Consider the following 23588-nt stretch of genomic DNA (forward strand, 5'->3'; position numbering starts at 1 on the left):
ACAGACTTCTAAATAAATTTCAAAAGAAACTTATGCAAGTTTATCATTTTTTTGTGAAAAAACGTTGCGATGTTTTTAATACAAATGACCTTGTAATCTTGTTTTTGGCCTCCCTAGCAGCTTCAGCACTCTAAGCACTCTAATCACTCTAAGCACTCTAAATTTGAATCAATAAAATGTTCAAAACAACATCATTATCATTAGAATTTACACAAAAACTTATTATCAAGCCCCTGTGGCTTGAAAAATACTAAAAAAAATGACGACAGACTTCGAAAAAACTTCAAAAATTTTTTTCCAATTTTATCAATTTTCGTGAATATTTTAGGGCTATGAAAAAAAAACCATAAAACGACCATGGCAATTAATTTTGTCTTATAAAAGAATTTTTTAATGTCAATTCAAGACTTAGGAAAAAAACATAGAAGTTGCCAACTTTTGGCTACAAATGACTTTTTAATCTTGATTTTGGCCTCCCTAGCAGTTATGGCACTCTAAGCACTGTAACTACTCCATAATTATTGTCATGAAAAGTGTGCGGAAAAATTTTTCATCTCAAAAAGAGAATCAATTGAGAAATAAACCAACCGAAAAATATAACTATTGCTAAAACTCTTAAGAAATTCACGCTAAAGGCCAAATTTGATCTACTTAATTACATTCACCTTCCAGCTTTGTCAGACAATAAAAACAGCCATAATTGGGAAGTATTAAATACTAAAAAAAGCAAGAAATTTTTTGGCGCGCAGCGATTGATAAACAGAGAAAATGAACGAAACTTAAACAAATCTGAAAACAATTGCCAATTTTTCATAAAAGTGATATTTGATTTTAGTTTTACCAGAAGCATCTCATTACCGACAATGGCTTTCCATTAAGCGAAATTCAAGTTTTAGTGTTTTGCATTGGCTCATAAAAATTGATAAACTAGGAACATGACATTAATTTTCAGAGAAAATGAAAAAATTTGAAATTTTACCAAAAAGTTGCAAAAAATCGCGATATTAAAAAATTGAATACTATTCCATCGCCCACAGCAACAACTAGAAAGTAACCTAATAGCAGACACTAGTGGAGGTTATCTCACTACTGTGACAAGAAGAAGCTAACAGAAAAAAATTATTTTCAAAAAACTTGAAGAAATTGAAAATTTTAGCAAATATTGCTGTAACTCGTGATACTAATATGTTGAAAACAAACTCATCGCCACTAAAAACAAACAAAAATCTATTTCCAGATTTAAGAGGAGGGCTTTTCGTCACTGGGGCTGGAAAAACTCAAAAATGACAAAAATTTTTGGGAAAAATTTCAAATAATAAACACCTTTTTTTCAAAAAGTTGCTAAAATTCTTGTAAATAAATTAAAGAAAAAAATGTTCGTTTGCTGCCGTCTGAAACTATGCAGCAACTTTTTTTAAATTCTCGAGCACGTTTTTTTCGGACCCGGATAGTGGTAAAACTCAAAGGATGACAAAAGTTTTCAAAAGACTTGGAGAAATTGCAAACGTTAGTAAAATTTTTCTTGATTAAGTTTGCATTACCAAAGCATATAGCTCATAAAATTTCCATAGCAATTAGCAATATCTTGCAAGAGGATTTTATCAATTTTGACAAACATCAATTTGAGACTAGTCGAATAAATACCTCAAAATTACGAAAAAACGTGAAATATTGCACCAATTTTTGCTCAAAGACTCTTAAAAATGACATTTTAGCCTTCAGATCAAGCCTTTATAGCTACTTCAGCACTCCAAGCACTTAAAATGCTACTAAAGCTATCTGAGGGCTTCTAATGGAACTTAATGCCCACTAGGCTTTGGCTATTTATCATGATTTGAAAGATCAAATTCATGAGAATTTTGTGGAAACATCTCACAAAAAAAGACAGAGCACCAATACAATCCAATTCTTGGAGGGTAAAAAGACAAAGCACCAAAACAATCTAATTTTTGGATTTTAAAAAGACAGAGCAGCAGTACAATTCAATTCTTGGAGGGCAATAATGCAAAGCACCAATACAATCTAATTCTTGGATTATAAAAAAAAAACACAGCGAACCATTGCAATCCAAATTCTTTGGTTTGTAAAAATGTCAGAGTTAACAGAAAGAGCGGCCATGTGCAAAAAGAAATGCACACTTGCCGAGATAAATGTGCCAGAAAATATATCTCAATTCAAAAATTAACGATAACCTAAATCTAACTTCGGATTCGATTCCAGCAGTCAAATACATGTTTGCTGGTCTATCGTAGTTGAGATGCCAGTGCTCTGTGTACACCCTAGCAATGGAGCTGTAGTAAACGGATCATCAAACAATAGTTATGCGCAGTCTGTGCCATTTGCTGGTAGTGAATTGGCAAAGCAGATTTTCTGCAAACAAAGGTATCAATTCCGACGGAAAGAAAACAATTAACTAACTTGTTGCACTAGAGCTGTCTCTAAATCTCAGAAATTGTGTTTGTTTTGTTGATCTAAAAAATTGATATCTGAGTGCGGTATTTTTATAGTTGTAGTGGATGCTGAGAAGTTTGATGCCAATTTCAATTTTTCTTCAACAATTATTTTTGGCTTCCTTGTTCTCACCAATATTAGCAAAAAACTTTTGGTGGAGTTTTTGATACGGATTGAACAGGACGTCAAGGCACTTGGTGGGGCGTTGTATCAAAAACGAAATAGTCTATCCGCGACAAAATGTAAATAGTGCGTGAGGAAATGTATTTTTTTGAAGATATGATAGCGCCACGATTTGTGGCGACGATTTTAGGCAGACTCAGAAACACAAAACAGCTGGCTTGTATTTTTGAATACTAAGAAAATTTGAGAAAATGAGCAGAAAAGACAACTAGAGATTTGGTATTGCTTAAATTGTCCCGTCGAGATAAGTTAATAAAAAATTGTCTATTAAAATCATAGAAATGTTTTTAAACGTTGTTATCCTAAGAAATCCTAAGAAAAAACTTTTGAATTGATGAAAACTGAATCTCATCTCAATGACCACTGATCCGAGAGTTTTTATGACAATATTAAAACCGTACAAAGCCACCCACTGCATTTATGCAGCTGGACCAACAGTATCTTGGAACTATTTGTGAGGTCATGTCAAGTGCATGGCGACAAAAGAGCAGCTAATTAGGGGCAGAAGTGCATTGATCCAATTTGAAGTAAATGTCAAACTTTTAACTGATGAAATGGGATAAAATATTGTTTTTTTTTTGCCAAATTGTGTAGTTTTGTTTTCGTCATATTCTTTGTGTTATAATTTGTTGTTTGTTGCAAAAAAATCATTTATCTGTTCAGGGAAACATAGATTAAACTGTGCAAAATAAGATCTCTACACCCAATCCTTATATGGATCGGCTGAAGTCAGATATTTCTACCTGAATATTTGATTGACTCGATAATGAATTACAAGGCAGCATCGTTTTCTGCTATCTATTTTTTGTTTGTGTTTTTATTCTACTCGTTCCACTCTCAGTTCGTATGTCTTTCTTCCAACTCCTCAGCTTCCACTTTTTTCTTGCTTCCATTCCGCCAAAAATTCCACTCTTTTACTATATACAACTCAATTTCCTTGCAGTCCCCAGTGATTGTGGAATTTTTATCGTGTAGATCTGACAAATTTCTGACAAAAACCATCTTGCTAATAGCCTGTAAGGGGATGCATCTTCTTATCAGATCTGATAAGACGTTTCTCAGATATTATACGACAAAAATTCCTCTTATAAGTTCTTACACGATAAAAATTCTTCTTATCAGACCTTACACGATAAAAATTTCTCTTATCAGATCTTACACGATAAAAATTCCTCTTGTCAGATCTTACACGATAAAAATTCTTCTTATCAGACCTTACACGATAAAAATTTCTCTTATCAGATCTTACACGATAAAAATTCCTCTTATCAGATCTTACACGATAAAAATTCTTCTTATCAGACCTTACACGATAAAAATTCCTCTTATCAGATCTTACACGATAAAAATTCCTCTTATCAGATCTTACACGATAAAAATTCCTCTTATCAGATCTTACACGATAAAAATTCTGTCTTGTGTTTGTGTGCGCGCGTGTGTGTGTGCATGGGTGCGTGCGTGCGTGTGCATGTAATTGTGCGTGTGTGTGTGTGTGTGTCTGTGTGTGTGCGTGTGTGTGTGTGTGTGTGTGTGTGTGTGTGTGTGTGTGTGTGTGTGTGTGTGTGTGTGTGTGTGTGTGTGTGTGTGTGTGTGGGTTTATGCGTGTGCGTGCGTGTGTGGGTGTGTGTGTTTGTGTGTAAGTGTGTGTGTGTGTGTAAGTATGTGTAAGTGTGCGTGCGTATGTGTGTGTGTGTGCGTGTGTGTGTGCGTGGGTGTGTGTGTGTGTGTGTGTCTGTGTGTGCGGGGGGGCACGAGTACAAAACGAAGAACAGATCCCAAGAAATATCTCTTACCTTTGAAAATGTAATTTTCAGCAAAAAAAATGAAAAACCAATAAAACTGTGTTCAAGTTTGAAATGATCGCAACAGGTGTTGATTAAAAAATTACCACACGGTTGTTATCGCCCTCGAAGTTATTGTAACGCCTCGGCTTTGCCTCGGAGCTTGATAATTTCTCGGTGGCTGTAAAAACTGTGTGGTAATATTCATTAATTGTCTGAAAAATTGTGAAGGAACTGCTTAGTTTTTGTATAAATTTTTTCATCAGATCTTACACGATAAAAATTCTAGTAAGAGGAATGTTTATCTTATAAGATGTCTTATCAGATCTTATACGATAAAAATTCCTCTTACCAGAATTTTTATCGTGTAAGATCTGATAAGAGGAATTTTATCGTGTAAGATCTGATAAGAGGAATTTTTATCGTGTAAGATCTGATAAGATCTTACACGATAAAAATTCTTAGTCAGCATCTTATCAGATCTTACACGATAAAAATTCCACAATCACTGGGGGTGGCTCATTGCATTCCTGGAGTCAAAATTCTTCTGAATTCCCGCAGAAACATCGGTAAAAGAGCAGCCTGGGGCTAGAATCTGGTGTTTTCCTGCATCTAGTTCCTTAACCTTTTTGGAATAATCATTTCAATATATTTCTGGCAATATACGTACGTCAGAATAGCTGTAAGTCACCAAAGTGATCTATGAGGATGGCATACCAAACCTTATTATGAAATTCACCCGCAAAACTTACTGTCCAATTAAGGCATTGATTATATCGCACAAATCAATTCCCTAAAACTAAACAGAGAGGTAATTTTTAAAAAAAAGCAAAAAATAGTGTGAAACGATATAATTACCTCTTATTCAATTATTGTTCTTAACTTTGATGATCAGTGCAGTTTTTCTCACTGTAAGTGAACAAGTTTTTTTAGTCATTGATTTATGAAACGCAGGTTTTGATTTTCAAAATTATTGATTCTCACATAACGCATGACTGTTCTCTGTCCACTAAAATGTAAAATGATTATGGCAAATTTCATTGCGGTGGCAGAGCTGGAAACTAAATTACTGTATCGAGGCATATTTTTCAGACAAACTTGTTCGAAATTGTCAAGCGTTGTTGTGTTTAAAAATTCTTAACTGTTTGCTACTCAGTTTTGCGCTTGCCATTCAAAATTACAACGAACGCTTTACAGGGAACGCCAAGTTTTTTTCCTCTTGAGATTTAATGTTTTAAGTTTGTTGAGCTGTAAACACCTATGTAAAAGTTGAGTAAGTATTAGGAAAGTGGGGGTACAATCAGCGCGGAATTATCGAGTATCCAACTCGGTAACTGATTGGGGTTCGGGACCCAAGACAGGTATTGCCCAGAGCGGCTTGGGTCGCGGACAGGGGTTCCAGACCGACCAGACTTAAAATTGTCGAACAAACAATAGGCCGCCAGACCGTCGGAAAAACCGTTGCTCAGACCGAAACGCCTCTTGGCCGGATCCTATCATCCAGAGCGAACAAAACTGATGACATACCATTGGACAGACCATCCATACCAACAAAATTTGCCCATTTTTAAGCAAGTGAGAACTTTTTTGCGCGGGTCATAGAGTAATAACATTTGTGAGTTGTCAATGGCAGGGTTAGCCATGTGCAAGTCTTTATAGCGGGTCAACTAAAGGGTCAATCTGGAAATAAATGCAACATTCCGCAGAAAAAGTGTTTTGCATTCTCAGGTACTACCACCACATGTCATGAGCCGACATACCTTTTAGCCGACAAATAAGAAACATTAACTATTTGAGAATCACATTTCATGACAACCACCCTCGCATACAGTAGAGTCCTAAAGCTTCAAGGCAATAACCACCAACAAATTTGGCTAAGCCTCAGCGCCGTCGGCCTTGTAAAAAACCCACAACCCCACCCCCCCCCCCCCTTAATTTTAGACATGACATTAAGCCCAACAATAAAACCACGGAATAAACTCCCATTTAACTGTTAAAAATTTGCGCACTTAGTTCGTTTGGCCACGCGTTACGTGAGACCTGACAATAGAACCAATATAAAGAGTAATAACCTAATAGAATAGTGACACTTTTAAAATATATTACATACCAGGGCCAGTAAAAAGCAAGGTAATTTTTTTTACAGAAAAGTGAAAAACGCTTACTATCACCCTAGTTATTAAAAAATTTAAAAACTTGCAAAAATATTGCAAGCTATCTTGCAAGAGAATACATACTTCTTGCAAGATTATTGCAGGATTCTTGCAATATTTTGAATCCGACAAGCAAGGTTCTTGCAAGTATTTGAAACCTACTTGCAAGATTCTTGCAAGAGTTTGAATTCACATTTTTGTAATTACCTGGCTGCAGGCGGCAACTGGTGGACCTGAAAATGAACGCTAAGAACAAGCAAGTAATTATAAGTCAGAAAACAATCTAAAGTCAATTTAAAAAAGCCTACTTTGATTTTTTTCAGGATTATTTTTTCTCACCCTCCTCCTTTTTCATTCCGGGCTTGGGACCAGCAGTGGCGGAGTAAAATCAAATAACTATAGGAGAATTGAGCATAGCACAATGTACAAAAACCTGGCTCGAAAAGCTCGCTCCAAACAAAACAAAATTAAAGCAAAGCACGAAATCAAATGTAATATTTAAAAACTAATTCGAAATAATCAAAAAATTTCGTATGAAAACCTAACTTTTTTCCCAGGCAAGCTATATTACATTTTTTTTGTTTTAGACTCTAGGTACACATGGAACACTACATAACGAGTTTGAATCGATTTGGACAACTCCTTGACCCGATGAAAAAGACCTATTTTTAAAATTCCTAATACGCGAAATTCAAAAGTTTCTGTATGAAATACTAACTTTCTTCCTAGGCAACCTATAGCAAAAATATTTTTTGTCCAACACTCTACCTGCACAGGGGATACTCCATACCGAGTTTGATTCGCTTTGGACAACTCCTTGAACCGATCAGAAGGCCTATTTTTAAAACTCGTTATTCGAGAAATTCAAAAGGTTCCGTATGAAATCCGTATGACATACTAACCTTTTTCCTAGGTAAGCTATAGCAAACATTCTTTTTGCTTTAGACTTTAGTTACAATTGAGATACTCTACATCGAGTTTGTCCAATTTGAAGAAATTTTTGACCATAAGAAAAAGACCTATTTTTAAAATTGCTCATTTGAAATAATCGCAAATTTCCGAACGAAAACCTAATTTTTTTAAATGAAAGCTACCCCTAAAATTCTTTTTGTCTCAGAGTCTATCTACCCCGGGTATACTCCATTCCAGGTTTGGTTCGTTTGGGACAATTCTTTGAACTAATCAAAAAGACCTAATTTTAAATTTACATATTTGAAATAATCGTAAATTTCCGTACGAACACCTAACCAAGGCAACCTATACCAAATTTTTGTTTCAACCTACACTCTACCTACAAACGGAATGCTCCATACCGAGTTTGGTTTGATTTGGACAATTCCTTGATCCGACGAAAAGGACCTATTTTTAAAATTCTCTATTCGCGCAATTCAAAAAATTCCGTATGAAAGACCAAATTCTTTCCTAGTCAAAAAATAGAAAAAATTCTTTTTGTCCCACACTCTGCATACCCAGGGAATACTCTATGCAGAGTATGGGTTGATTTGAACACTTCCTTGACTCGATGAAAAAGACATATTTTTAAAATGCGTTTAAAATTCGTTATTTTTGGGCTATTGGGAGACCCCAATTTCTGGCAAAATTATGCAAAACAACTGAAAACGGTTCCAAGGGGACAATTGTGCAAGCAATTCTAATCCACTCAGTAGTTACTGAACACCCAAGATCTCCACCAGGAAATGGGGAAAAAATTCCTACTTCGTAGTAGGAATTTTTACTTCGACTTTTTACTTTGACTTTTTCAAATTTAAACATTTATAACTTGTTTATTAAGCCAAATTGGGAAACCAACTAAACAATGCAAAGAAGGGGTTTAGGGTTAACAAAACACGACATTGCCCGTTCAACGGGGTACAGTAGTTTTAGAGAAATCGTCCAACACATGAAGCGTACTCCCTCCCGACTATTGGGCTATTGCGAGACCTAATTTCTCGCAAAATTAAGCACAGCGACTAAAAACGGTGTCACGCGGACAATTTTGAATGCAATTCAAGTCAACTGAGTAATTGAAAGAAATTACCACCTCGCCCTAGAGGCCGGGGCGTTTTGTTTGATTTGACAAAAAAAAGAACTCGAACAAGAGTTATTAAAATCACCATAAAACCGAAACGCCAACTTTTGGAAACAGTTTCTTTCATGCTACGCGATGACTTAAGAATTATGTTGACGAACTAATGAATCGTTTTGTACATTGAGTTTGTTATGGTACATTGCGAAATATCAGTAAAATAAAATCCGACTGTTGTTTTCTCTTTGTACTTCAAAAGAAACAGTACTTAGCATAAGATCAGAAACGGATGTTTGATATACCAAAAAATTGAGGTTAAATTTTTTAGATGGAGATTAAACTATAAATCGAATGAAACAAGTACAGAAATGAAACTTCAAATACACACCAATATTTTTTGAATGAAAAAACTTCAAGGAAATTAACACCAATAGCTATCAACTGAAGGCATCATATAGGTTCGGTCAAATTTCAATAGGAAGATAAATAGACCCACCATAAATAAACGGAATTTTTTACTACAACAAGAACATGCTAAGTTACCCTTAGGATCAGTAACAAAAATTCCAACTGTTTGTTTCTCTAAAAACAATTCTTTTTTAATAAAAAATGAGAAAAAGATTGAAAGTGTTTTCGTCTTCAATTATGTAAATTGAACTTTAAAAGAAGGATTTGATTACCTCGAGTTGTCTCTAGTTGTTTGTCGGAAATTTGTATTTGAAATCAAAATCTTGCAAGAAACTTGCAAGATTCTTGCAAGATTTCACATTCAAAAGTCGTGTACAAAAAAGTCAACTAGGTTCAGTTTTGCTGATCAAGAATACTGATATCAGTCATTTCATTTGGTTTTCAGTTAGTTTCAGCTACCAATTATACACAAATAAAATTTCCAGAATTCAAAAACTTGCAAGATTCTTGCAAGATTTTGAATCCGAGCTAATTTTTTTTTTCATTGAACTCGGTTTTGTTATTTCTTTTTTAAACAATAATTTGCTTCAAAGGTGTTTCCTAAAACATTTTTACCCCGATTTATTTTTTGCCTTGATTGATATTTTGCAAGATTCTTGCAAGAATTTTGCAAGTTTTGAATCATCTTGCAAGATACTTGCAAGATTTGAATCCGCTCATCACTAGGGCTCACACATCAAATTGACAGAAAATTGGCTAAAATCAAAAATGGTACTATAGATAGAAAATGAAATCAATCAAGTTGTATATTGGCCAGTAAGATTTAAGCACTCACTTACAGCTGATAAGAAGTTTGGTGATGCTAATGCGTCCCGTTTTGATTGACAATATAAAGTCTCGCAGGTCGCTAAGGCATGGCAATGGCCTGTGAGGCATCGCGAGATGCAGTAATCTAATATCAGCTCGCAAATCACGTTCAATTTCAACCAATGAGAACAGAGATTAGTTGTCGATCTATGTTCCCAATTTTTCGGTGTTTTATGTGTTATCTTTTTCATTTTTTGTCCGGTCTCTTACCATGTCTCAGCGCCCCGAAAAATTCGATGTGACTCTATCCGTGGCTGGTCACTTGGCGGGCATACAAAATAGCCGACACACCTTATAGAGAGCAATTAAGCAAAGAGCTACTTGAAAGCCAGATTCCATAATAATAAGCAGCTTCCCTTAGTTTTGAAACAATTTTTTTGATCATGACCTCTAGGTAATTTGGCCATAACCCAGTGGACTTGATAGAGACCCCACAGTCGAACAAATTATCGAAATTATTTAAGTCGTAGTTTTTAATAACATTAAATTATCATATACTGAATTCTCTATTTTTCAGTTGCTTACTATTTCGTCGACGTAGTTGTACGTTATCAAAAGCATCGCAAATAAACAAATTATAACGAAATAACATAATTAAATCGACACTTTTGTTAGCACCGTTTGACTTATTCATATCTGACTCCTTTCATTTTCACCCGTCTCGATGAAATATTTTGGTCAATTAACACGTGTTCTAATTTGTATGCGGGCTATTATAATGGTGTCAGGACAACTTACCCAATTCCATTTTGCCCAATTGGGTAGAACCGTTATAATACCCCTAGCACCCTATCACCCAATGGACGAGGAACATAACAAAACTATTTTTAAATTTAAAAACAGGAATATAAATCGCTATTTGAATTCGATCATGGACATACAGCGCGCCCATCCATCAAACAATCCCATCACCATTACACTGAATTACCCCACCCAACCAACCATCATAACTCATACTTCGAATTACTCTTCACAACTCCAGCACTTTTCATCAAAATCCCCCCCCCCCCCCACTCCCACTCCCACCCACTCGTCGCCTTCTTAAATCTCTTTGTGGAAAGAAAATTGGAGCTGTCACCAATCGTTAAAAAGTTGATTAAACAATATCTCCAGAAAAACAAAAGTTATCCAGCCGTTTACGTAATATATAAAGAGCGATTTCTACCTTATTTGCAGGAAATTTTTCCTAGGTCACAAAGAATGGGCTATTATTAACTTGAGACAATCTGGGGTTCTATCGGCGACAACCCACACAATTATTCGAGGCTGTCATTTAAAAAGGGGAGAAAAAGTTAAATGCTGCTAGACAAATAGGCTCGTAGAACATTTTCAGATTGTAAAAAATAAATCTATGTACACTTTTTGCTGTTTACATCATTCAAAACTGGTTGTTCTCGTGACTGATTGTTTTTAAAATTCATTTATCAATTTTCAAAAACAACGGACTGACACCAGGTATGTCGACGATCAAGACTCAATTTAGTACTTGCTAAAAGAAGCATTATGTTCCTTCCCACTCACAGTAAAAATTATGGCTCATTCTTCATTTCATACAAAAAATATTTGGTTTAAAGCACTTTTTAATGATGATTGTTGCTCTAATTTCACTTTCGTGTGTAGTAATGTTGTACTGTTGTTGATGTATTGAGTGAAATGCTATTAGTATTAAAAATGAATACATTTTAAGGGTAAAAAAATCTAGTATTGTAAAGTTTTTCAAAGAAATTATATTCTCTAAAGATATGTGAGTATATATGCTTGATGTGTGCGTGTGTTAGCAATTTAAGTAAAAATTTGCCTAGAAAAAACTTTCAAGTAAAAATTTAATATGAAACAAACTAAAACCAGCTCATTGCTTTCAAAGCCTAATCCGGTGTTAGAATTATTGGGGCTATGACTTAGACAGCCTGATCTTTTTCTCCTGCGTCCATTCCAGCCTATCAATGTATTTAGCCCGTACTTAAATGTGAATGAGGAGTGTTGTTCATGCTTGGCATTTCAGACTTTATTCATAATTTTGTCCAATTTTGCTATTGCGTGTGCCTTTGCGCAGGTATATTGATATCATTTGCGGATATTTGGCAGTACTTTTTAGTGTTATTGTAGAGAAAAAAATGTTTTCATTGAAAGAGTTTTCAAGTAAATAGTCGGAGAAAGGAGAAATTGTTCTCTGATTCATAATAAATGCCCTGTTTTTATATCCTTTTGGCTCAATCAACTGTTGAAAGAATCAAAGAGCTATTGCATCCATAAAATTAACGTATACTCGTGCTCCAAATTTTTTTCAAATTTTTGGACTTTTGATTCGGAATTCTTTTGTTTTAACGTAAGAAAAAATTAAACACGCTATGCTAAGCTGCTCTAAAAAATTCAGAGTAATTTGACAAACTTTTTGTAAAATATGGTAATCTGTTAATCTGTAAAATATGGTAATCTGTTCCTTTTGTTTTGATTTGAATTCAACAAAATCACAAAATGAACGACATTCGATTGTACGCAATTATTTAACAACTCTAAATAAATGATATTTCAATAAAACACATGCTTCAAAAAAATTGTCGAGTTAGCAGCAGTGGCCTATCAATTTTAACGAAATCCCACCATATATTGCTGAAGAACCAATTTGTTAAAGTAGAGCAATGGAGCAGTCAAAAAAGATGAGAGGTATTAAACAACAAACTATTAAGTATCTGCAAATTCATTCCTATGTTGAACGTATTTCAAATAACATTCAATTTCCACGCTCTAATTTTTAACTTAACCAAAAACACTAAAATCAAAATGTTTTTAAATGCCTAAATCAGAACAAAAAGGATCAGTCACTAATGTGCGTTTGCAAAGAAACTTCCATACAATCAATTGTCAAACACTATGCAAAACTATCATTCTTTTGAATTTCTTTATTCTAGATGTGTGTCTCATATATCGGAACATAGTCGTGCTGTTGAAAAACGAGGAAAATGAACAGTATCTATTTTAAACCTAAGGCTCTGCTTGCTTTTAAAATCATCACTTTATCATTTTTTTTCAAATAAAAGAGCCATCGAAGAGTTAAAAAAATTACTTTTTTTTTTAAAAATCTCGGCAGCCAAATTTTCGTTCTTAAATCCAAGCATTAGAAAATTCTATGCATTCTGCAAAAAAATTGAAAAAATTTAGCAAACAATTTAGCTAGAGTTATCCCACATAAATGACAATTACAGCATAAACAGCAGTAAATCGGAAAAAAATCTACACCGTGGCATATATCGCAAAACTTGAATCAACTTTTGTCTCGAGCTGAAAAAATTGTTGGACTTAAAACATAAAAGAACTTAACATTTTTCCTAAAAACACGAATTGTTCTTCTCCACTCCTAAAATTTTATATAACTTTGTCTCTGGATTAATTGACTAGTTTCTGATGAATCTGTTTCCCATTGCTATACGTAGGGTTTAATCTATGCTTGTTGCATCTATCGAAACAACACATACATGTCCAAACATCAAACGGGGAGAACTCTCTGTATGTTGCCTGAACGAATGAAGAGGTAATCGTTTTGCGAACAATTACTTCAAAAATTTTTTGAAGGCAGGTTTATTAACTCTGACAAATTAAAAGAAGTTCGGAAAGCTGTACTTTAATAATAAGTAATTCGAATAACAAGCTTATTATAGAGCAACATAACAAAAACATTATAGTATGTGTAGATATCATCGTATAAGCATTGGTGACGTATTAAGATTACGGCGAACGAACCAACAGTTGGTTTCTTAGACGGCAATTATTGATGCTCATTTGGTTTTGGCCGGTATTTTGTGATAACGAATCAGTTCAATGCCAGTCACCACTTTGTACCAATCAATCGAAAAACCCGAAAATTATTGAGCCAAATCATGTCTTATTTGATAGGTCTTATGAATAGATTTACTTGAAAATATGTTTTTTGCACTTTTCCCTAGCTTTGTACTTATATTGGAACGTCTGATTGGCTAATAAAATGACGCATATTGATATATTACTCGCCTTATTCATAACATCCTCCGGCCCAGAAGATGTGGGAGAATCGGGGCTAATTTTTTAAGCGGGCGGACGAGCGATCCGGTGGACGTACGCAATACGGCGGTCCGTGCGACGCTGTCGGAAACGTAACGCAGTTCAGTGATCCGAGCAATAGGGTAGTAACCCCTTGGGTTGGTCTCTTCAACTACTCAGACCAATTCTCCGGTCTTAAGGTGTTGCTCGGCAGCCGTCTGGCACTTGGAACGGCGGTTCAGCTCCGGTACGTAATCTTTGATCCAACGTGCCCAAATAGTGTTAGCATACGACTGTTCTCGGGCGTACCGTTTACGATGATCGAACTCGTCGACGCCAACGATTGACGGTATTGTGTTGCCTGGTTACCGAGTAGGAAGTGATCAGGCGTTATTGCGCCTAGCTCGGAGGGGTCTGCGCTTACGGGCGTTAACGGGCGTGAGTTAGGTGCGTGTTTGACGAGACAAAAAGTAGTGTTCAAAAATTCATCAGTGAGGCAACGAATACCGAGGATGGCGTAATGTGTTTGCCTAAAACTACGTACCAGCCTCTCCTAGATGCCACCTTGGTCTGGCGCACTGGGCGGGTTGGACCTCCACCTTAGGCCTTTTCCGGCAAGTTCCACTGCAATAATGATAGTATTCCACTTTTCGATATTCTTGGGTAGTTTTTTTGCGCGCCAATAAAGCTAGAGCCATTGTTTGACCAAAAAATGGCAGGTGTACCCCGACGGGAGGCGAATCGATCCACTCCCAATACACACGAACTTGCGTCAATCGACGGAACGATTTCAACATGAACGGCACGAGTAGTTAAGCATGTGAAGAGGAAACCCCATCTATTCTCGGTAGTCCTACGTACAGTAACGTAAAACGGGCCGAAGTAGTCGACCCCGGTGTTCGTGAAGGGAGGTGACTGGTATGCGAGTCTTTCTACTCAATGTATGATGCTACTCTCAAAATTGGCTGAACGAAAGACAAGTAGGGCTGCTATGTGAAACTCCTACGCCCCAAATAAGTTTCTAAGATTAAAAATACAAGTGTTTTTAAGGTACCAGTAACCTATATCAATGGGTTTGAAAGCATCAGAATGTAAAATTCTTTTAAACTAAACTTGCAATAGTTAGTTCGCATTAGAGTGTGTAATCTGATCAGGATGAGATTTTTTATGAGAATAGTTCGCCAAATTTGAAAACGGGTAAAGGCTTACACGAGTATATGTTCTCTGCAATGTTGAACATATGCTAATTGCCAGGTAGCTCTGTTTATACGAGGAAATCTTTGGAAAATTTGATTAAATGCAGGGTATATGGCTGTGTCTACGATATGCAGAGTTTAAGTCTCCAAAATCCTCCAGATAGTTTATTTTTTTTCTTCCAGTGGTTTGATGTTTTAAGTTGCAAACGCACATCAGCTATCCTTTTTGAAAAAAAATTCATAAACATAATTAACAATTTGAAAAGATTTGGTAATATGCGGACTATCCGGACTATCATTGCACTGCTTAACTTATTTATATTCTGCTATTTGCCAACATAGCAGTGTTTTTTTTCCTTCGTTGCTGGTTGTTATTTTTTTCATATTATTTGTCTCTTAGCCAACCAACAAGCAATAAGATACGTTATTCTGAAAATATTTGAGTTCCAAAATTTTTCTTTTTCAAATATGCCATATTTCTCGAAATGGAAAAATTATAAGAAATTGAGAATAGTTATTACAGGTTGAAGGCAATAAGTTAAACTTATTTAGCTTTTGCTATTGCCGCAATTTTCTATGATTTCAGTGAGTTAGGCATCCTCTTCTGTTCATACATCAATAATATCTTTACTCAGATCTCAGATTAACAATTGGTTGAAAGGTAGAAAAGGGAAATCGGTTTGACATCCAAATGATGTAAATGATATGAAACTTTATACTTAAGCGAATGATTTACAGCTTTCTTGTCGTTATTTTTGTTCTTGCAGGATAAAAATGAGAAACATCTTGTTTCTGATGCAAAATATTTTCAATATTTTGAGAGATTTTGACATGTTATTTGTGGCTTTTACAAATATCCTTCTGTCTTGTCTTCTGAAAAAGAAGTTCCTATCTCAAGCTGTTTTTGCAATTTTTTGCCAATTATATTCTCTGTACTTAAACTGTGGGCCTCTTATACTGACACTAGTGTCTATTGTTTCTAAATTATTATAGCCCGTTTGTGAAATTGAATCACTACTCTTCCGAATTTTTCTTTGATGTTTTAATTTGGTCCTACAGTTCACAGATGGACATTTTCTCCCTGAACAAGTCTCAAAAGTTTTAATCTTAGACTGCTGGTGATTTAAGTTGCAACTGAATGTATCAGCGATGAAGACCGAGCCGCCTTACTTTCCTAAAAAAACAAAGTGGTTCGATAGTTATTTAATATTTTCAACCAGTTCTCTTCAATGGTTATTGTGTTTAAGAAGTGCCTCCGATCAAATTAGCAAGATGCGTTTCTCAGTATTTCTCCTCATTCTGTGCTGGCTGAATATATGCGAGACTGCAAGGCTTTCTGTGGAGGATGTTGACGGCGGTAAAAGAAATCCGAGAGTTTTGGACATAAATGGGAGGGCAGAATCTGAAGGCCCAGTGATGTGCTGCCCTATAAATCTATCCAACAACAAAGATCTAGTCCACCAAGCTGTTGAAAGGAGGAAAAGACGGACTATCGTGCCCCAAATGGGCATTGGATCTCAAATTTATACGAGATCTAAACAGAAAAGAGTTTCTTTTGATACTGAAATGGATAGGGACATACTTGGCCATCAGTTTGTCAAGCTGCTCTTCGCCCAATAAAGGAAGCTATTCATTTTCAACACAACCTTCAAGTATCTGAATGTTATATGTTATGAATTGGTTAAAGTAATTGAACGATATATAAATTGAATTTGTTAATTCACAAATTAACCTCAAAATTTTGCTGTCAAGCTATCCGATAAAATGAGCAGAATGAGCTCCACCGTTTTCTGCAATTAGCGAGCTATATATATATATATATATATATATATATATATATAAATATATATATATATATATATAAATATATATATATATATATATATATATATATATTTACATATAAGTGTGTGTGTGTGTGTGTGTGTGTGTGTGTGTGTGTTAGGACAAAATCTTAGTCACCCGAGTGATTTAGTGCCCTGACACGAGGGCGCTTGCGTTCAAGTGCTGGGCACGAGGCCCCAGGGGGACTAAGATTTTGTTCTAACGTATTTAGAGAAGAAAAGTGTACAAAGATGTTGAAGTTAAATCGAATTTAAGAGTGCAATTTTGCAAATTAGTGAACGAAAACTTTTCTTCTGAAAAATTTACAGGATTTGAAATAAAACCTAACGTCTCCGATAGCGAACCAGCCGATTTTTTGCAGCGGTTTGATTCAAATGTCAGAAGTTATATTTCTAACTAAGAACAATTTTTTTCCTCCAGCATGGTGTATTACATTAGCACACTAAGTTAAGGGCAAAAATCAGACTTTTACATCTTTAAGACTAAGTTCAATCATTCAAACAAAGCTCTCTGTCTCGAAGTTTTGGTGACGGATGGAACCTTACTCTGGTTTCTCTAAAAAATATCATTTCTCATTTCGAATACAAAACAAAGAGGCTCAGTAATGTGCGTTTTCACATAAAGTTCCGACCCCGCTCATCCACATTTTTAGCATAAATGTCTTTCAAATGAGGAACAGATAGAAAACAAATTCAAATTTTTTTCCAAAAAATTGCGTATCAACAAAGATCGCCACCGGCCCAAATAATTCCATGGAGTAAAAATATTGCGCATCAGATTGATGAGATCAGTCATTATTAAGAAAGCAATTCAAGACGAACAATAAAAATCAAACAAGAATAACAACAAACATTGATTACATCAAAAACTTTATGTTAATTTATAAAAAACATTCTAACGAGCTCAAAATACTTCGAGTCGGATAAAATTTAAACTAAACAAACTAAATTGTACTTCACTACTCTATAATGGGACCACTCTATAAAAAAGTTCGGTAAAAATTGGACAAAAAGGGAAAAAACAGCAAATAAAATATTGGCTTATGTTCATAAAAACAATTAATTTCAAAGAAAGGAAAACCATTAAATGGCAATTGAAAACCTCCAATATGTTCATGATCACATACGCCTCTATAGGATGGCATTAAGACCTGCCATTAATAAATTTTTATGCGGTTACAGAAAGAAAAACAAACAGGGACGACAAAAAATGTCAATTAAAACTTGCGATAAAAAGCTGACGAAGCCGAAAGGCCATATTTGGCCCCTCAAAATATTTTCAAATGAGCTTTCCTCAAACTCTTAAAAATTGGCATAGGCCTCCTTATAAATGGGAATAGGTAAAAAGTAGACTAAAAACCAAAATAAAGGGCAAAATTGTTTACACTTTTGTTTTTTTTTGAAAACAGTTATTTTCAATGTTATGAAAGCCTTTAGCTACAGAATGAAATAATCAAAATTATTTGACTGTTCGTCCAAAGGAAGCGCTTGAGACCTTTTATTATTCAACAGTTGTTTTACGTCTAAAAGAAGAACGTTAAATATAGACAAAAATCAAAAGTTAGTTTTCTCTTTGTGCGAAAAACCCGTTCTGAAGCTAGTAAAATCAGACCAAATTCTTAAAAAAAAACATTAAATATTGTACATTTGTATCCTCCCTCGGCAGCAAAATTGTCATATGTGACCTGTTATTAACGAGACTAAGTACGAAAAAGACAAAAAAATACAAATATGTGAACTTAACAGCGTTAAAAAGACTTCTTTTTATTATTGAAAACAATTGTTTTCAAAGTTATGAAAGCCATCAGATTTCTACCCAAATCAGAATAAAGGTTCTTTTATTGCTTTATGAAATGCCAATGAAACTTGTTATTTTTCAGTTAGTTTCATACGACTAAAAAGACTCAATAAAAACAACAGTCAAAGACGATTGTAAAAATTTCAATTATATTCTTCGAGAAAGGGGTGTCGAAGCCATTAAAACTATAGTCTAAGCCTTTCAATATTTTTAATTGTTCAATTGTGCCCTATTTTGAACGCTAATAATGCAATATGTGAACTGTCACTAATGTGATAGTGTGACAAAACCAGAAAAAGAAAACGTGAGAAACGGGCCACTTAGGTGACCTAAATATTTAAAAAAAATTGAATTCTTTTAGTATCAAAGCCAGAAAACCATAACTTAACGCTCAAAACCACAAAAAAAGATTAAATGTGTGAAGAAAAAACAGGACAAAGAAGCATTTTTTCTTTGCTGAGCTATAAGTTGACCAAATTAAAAAAAAGCGGCGAAGTTCAATAAGCCATTGTTTATTTATAAAGCAAACACTTTTATATGTCAAAACGACCTTAATTTTTCGAGTTAAAAATAGATACATTAATTTAAAACTGTTTAAGAAACCATTTTGACCACTCAATTGTTTCGAATGCTTTAGATCTATATAATTTGGTCGTTAAAAGACTAAAATTATATGCTGCTCTTTTGATAATCATAAAGTAAAGTTAGCGAAAAACGGCAAAGTTTTGATTCTAGACTACTCTAATGGTATGAATGTAAAACTAGCTCCCTCTGTAGTTTACAAAGATTGTGTTTGTTGTTTTTGGGGTGTGCACTTTCGGCAAATTTAATCAAAGCTTAAAAAAGCTTTCTAAAAAGCTTATTTCGGGCAATTTTTCCTGAAAAAGGCTAAGTTTTGAAAAATTCAGCCAAAATTTCAGCCAGAAAAAGTCAATCATAAATAGTCAACAATGCTTTTCTTTCTAAAAATAAAATCAACAGTACTATTTTTAAATATTTTATAATTTTTAGCAAAATTGACAAAATTTTAAGGCCAAATTCCGTAAAATGTGAATAAAAACAACGGAAATCCGTGTATTTTTTACAAAACTTCAAACCTCAATAACTACATGTAACATAAGAAATTCAAAAAAATCTTTTCAATTCTGTATTCTACGCTGGAGGGGCTTTTTAATGATACCACTCACAACTCTTTGCGATGAATATATCGATCGGTCAAAATTGTCTGAACCCCATTTGAGTATATAGTTCCTCCCCCCCCCCCCCAAGAGGGGTCGGAACAATTATATCCCGTCCGTTTTATAGCCCAAACATTTCAGAAGACAGAAGCACGTTTTGTAGCAATTCCCAAGTCGAGGTGCTCGTTCCAAATTGCTATGATCAGATCTTTCCAGACCCATCGGACTTAGCAAGACACACACACTCGTAGTAACGTGCAAGTAAATTAACCCAGGAGTTCTTGTAAACATACCTGAACTGAGCATGTATTTCCGCGTTTTTGCACACTAGCGTGAATGAGCCTGCAAGGTAAATTTACCTTCGCAATTTATATTAATTTTTCATGTAATTTGTCCCGAAAGTGTTTTTTTTTAATTTTTTTCTAAGAAATGAATTTTTTGGCGGGTAATTTATTTGAACGGTGTGCAGGTATGCAATTTTGAGAAAACTTATGCAGGAAATTTGCACCTGAACACCATAATAATTGCTCTCTGCTGAGGTAGCAAATACATTATTTGTGTAAAGACCTATTTTGACACTCCGGCTCGTTCAAATTGAGGCTCCTTAATGATATCATTCATCATTCAATTTTCCTTATGTTCACATTTTTCCTCTTTAATTTTTGTGCAGTGTTTTTGTCTTGGTCATAGTTAAGTCCTAGTTTCTATTTCAAAGTGGCGTGTTCTTGTTCTGTTCGAAAACAGTCATAATCACAATCTATAGTCACACGGCCTATTATCAAAGCAATGATTAAACAGACATGCTGCACAGTTTGCAGGCAAGATCGATTGCAGGTGAAAAATGTCTGCCCAAATTTTATTCCCAAAAAGCCGCTTAACTACACACAGCTGACGTTAACTAGCTTCACATAACAGATTTTCCTCAAATAAGAAAATAAAACAAAAACAGAACGAACAATTGAACAAATCATCAAAAGTCCAAAAATGCCAATATTCTTATATTGAAGTCCTTGAAAGCATCACTTTATTCAACGCTGATAAAACACATAACATCTTTTTGTTATTGTTCCGACCCTCTTGAGGGGGGAGGAACTATATACTCAAATGGGTTTTTTTGTTCAGTCAATTTTCGCCGACCGATACTTCATCGTAGACAGTTGAGACTGGTATCATTAGAAAGCTCGTCCAGCGTAGAATATAGAATTAAAAAGATTTTTTTAATTTTCATTTTCTACAGGGAGTTATCGAGGTTTGAACTTCTGAGAAAAGTAGAGTGAATTCACGATGTTTTTATTCACATTTTCCGAAATTTTTGCCTAATTTTTCGTCAATTTTGCCAAAATTTGTTAAACTTTTTAAGAATAGTGTCGTTGATTTCATTTTTAAAGACAAACAATCTTTGTTGATTATTCTGATTTAATTTTTTTGGTCAAAAACTCTGGATAAACATTTCAAAATTCAGACTTCTTCATCAAAAACAGCACGAAATAAGCTACTTTAGTCCATTTTAATTAAAATTTGCCGACAGTATACCCCCAAACAACACTAATACAATCTTTGTAGACTCAGAAGGGGGCTAATCCTACTTCAACTTCCGCTGAGGTTGCTCTGTAATTAAAACTTGCCGTTTTTTGCTAACGGACAAAAAGCATTAGCAGGGCTAGTTTTGGGCCAATTTTGGACTGTTACAATCCAAAAAGAGTTCGCATTGTAATCAGTCGGCATTTATTTTGAAAAAGTCATTTTTTTAATAATAACGAACAGAACATATCAAATTAAAGCTCAGGAGTGATAGTTCCAATTGGCTTCCTAAGCAGCTACCACATAATGCATTTAGTTTTCTACTTGAAAGTTTATGATCGTTTCGAATTTTAAAAATAATTGATTCTTTAAAGAAATAATGGCTTAATGAACATTTCCTCTATTTTTTCTTAATTTGGTGAACTTGTAGCTTAGTGTCCACAAAAAAAGAATGCTTCTTCATTCTACTGCATTAAAATTTTTTATCGATGATGGTTTTAAGCCTGAAGATAATTTTTTCTGGCTTTGATACTACTAGATTTCAGGTTTTTTTTGTTTTTAGATATTTGCGTTTCCTAGTCACATTTTTTTCACGTTTTCTAGTCACATTATCACACTATTGACAGTTCTCATATCACGTTATTAGCGTTCAAAATAAAACGCAATTGAATATATTAAAATCCTGAAAAATATATTTTATCGTTTTAACGGCCTCGACACTTCTTTCTTGAAGAAAATAATTGAATTTTTTAATTTCGTCTTCAACTGTCTTTTTTACTTTGTCGTTTTGGTCATAAGAAACTTCCTGTATAGTAATGGGTTTCACTGGTTTTTCACAAAAAAATAGATGAGCCAAAATTCTGATAATAATAGATAGCTGATGGCTTTTATGACTTTGAAAACAATCGTTTTCCAAAACTAAAAAAAAAACTTTTTAACTTCGCAGGTATGTTATTTCTATTTTTCATTTTTTTAACCCAATGTCCTTTAAGTACAGGTCAAATTTGACATTATGGGTGTCGAGGGAAGGTGTCAAAAGGGATTAATGTCCAAAAATCTGTTTTTTAATTAATGCTTTATGACCTTACTGACTTCGAAACCGGATTTCCACAAAAAAAAGTAAATTAATTTGATATTTGTCTTATTTTACGTTGTTTCTATAGACGCAAGACATATTCTGATAATTGCAGGTCTCAAAGGTTTCTTTTGGATGAATAAACGACCCTATTTAAATATTTCTTTTCGTAATTTATGTCTTTCATGGCTTTGGATATAAATTTCTTTCGAAAAAAAATCAAAATTATTACATACTTTTGCCCTTTTGTCTTTTTTGTCTACTTGTTACCTAGTCTCACTAATAAATGGCTACAGACTACATTATCGGTGCTTGAAGATGGAGCAATCGAATATATTTTGAGGGCCAAAATATGGCTTGACGGTTTTGACAGCGTTTTCTGGCAAATTTCAATTGAATTTTTGTTTGTTGTATTTTGTTGTTCTTTTTAGCCGCTTAATAAAATGAATAAGGACAGGTCCTAATGCCCTTCTATAGAAGCATTGGAAATTGTACGCTTTTAGGATAATTTACTTGATTTCTAATGGTTTTCATTACTTTTAATTAAATTGTTTTAAAAAAATAGGCGAATTTTTTTACTACTGTTTTTGTTCTTTTTTGTCTAATTGTTACCGAACCTTTTTATGGACTGATCCATATCTTTTGCGGTGATTTATAAGTTATTTTGTTTAGTTTTAGTTTTATCTGACGGTATGCTGACTTTGCTACTAAATTTTGTTTTTTAAAACGGACATAAAGTTTTTGATGTAATTAATGTTTGTTGCTGTTGCTGTTTGATTTTGCTGTTCGTCTCGACTCGCGTTCTTAATATTGGCTTGTCACAGCAATCTAATGCTTCAATTTCTATTCCACTGAGTTGTTTGCTTTGGAGGCTATCTTATCGTTCATACACAATTTTTTTGAAAAATACTTGGGCTTTTTTGGGATTCCCAAAAAATATTTTTTGGGTTTTTCTATCTGTTCCTCATTTGGTAGACAATTATGCCAAATATGCGGATGGGCGGGGTCGGAACCTTATGTGCCATCGCACATTACCGAGCCGCCTTGTTATAACAAAGAACCAAAGAGACAAATTTTCCTCCTGAATCTTTTC

At 34.4% G+C, this 23588-nt stretch overlaps 1 protein-coding gene across 1 annotated transcript; it reads left to right on the top strand.

The window, feature by feature from the left end:
• The first annotated feature begins 5317 nt into the window (after nucleotides 1-5317).
• On the top strand, nucleotides 5318-16818 carry LOC142335392 (uncharacterized). Its single transcript, XM_075383857.1, has 2 exons — nucleotides 5318-5326; nucleotides 16327-16818. The coding sequence occupies exon 2, from the start codon at nucleotides 16352-16354 to the stop codon at nucleotides 16697-16699; it is 348 nt and encodes a 115-aa protein (XP_075239972.1). The 5' UTR covers nucleotides 5318-5326; nucleotides 16327-16351; the 3' UTR covers nucleotides 16700-16818.
• Nucleotides 16819-23588: the final 6770 nt, after the last annotated feature.

Source organism: Convolutriloba macropyga, chromosome 2 (assembly GCF_964194025.1).
Source record: "Convolutriloba macropyga chromosome 2, txConMacr16.3, whole genome shotgun sequence".
In the NCBI taxonomy this organism is placed as follows: Eukaryota; Metazoa; Xenacoelomorpha; order Acoela; family Convolutidae; genus Convolutriloba; species Convolutriloba macropyga.

Excerpts from the sequence above, each read along its gene's own strand:
- LOC142335392 (XM_075383857.1), top strand. The coding sequence starts at position 16,352 with ATGCGTTTCTCAGTATTTCTCCTCATTCTGTGCTGGCTGAATATATGC.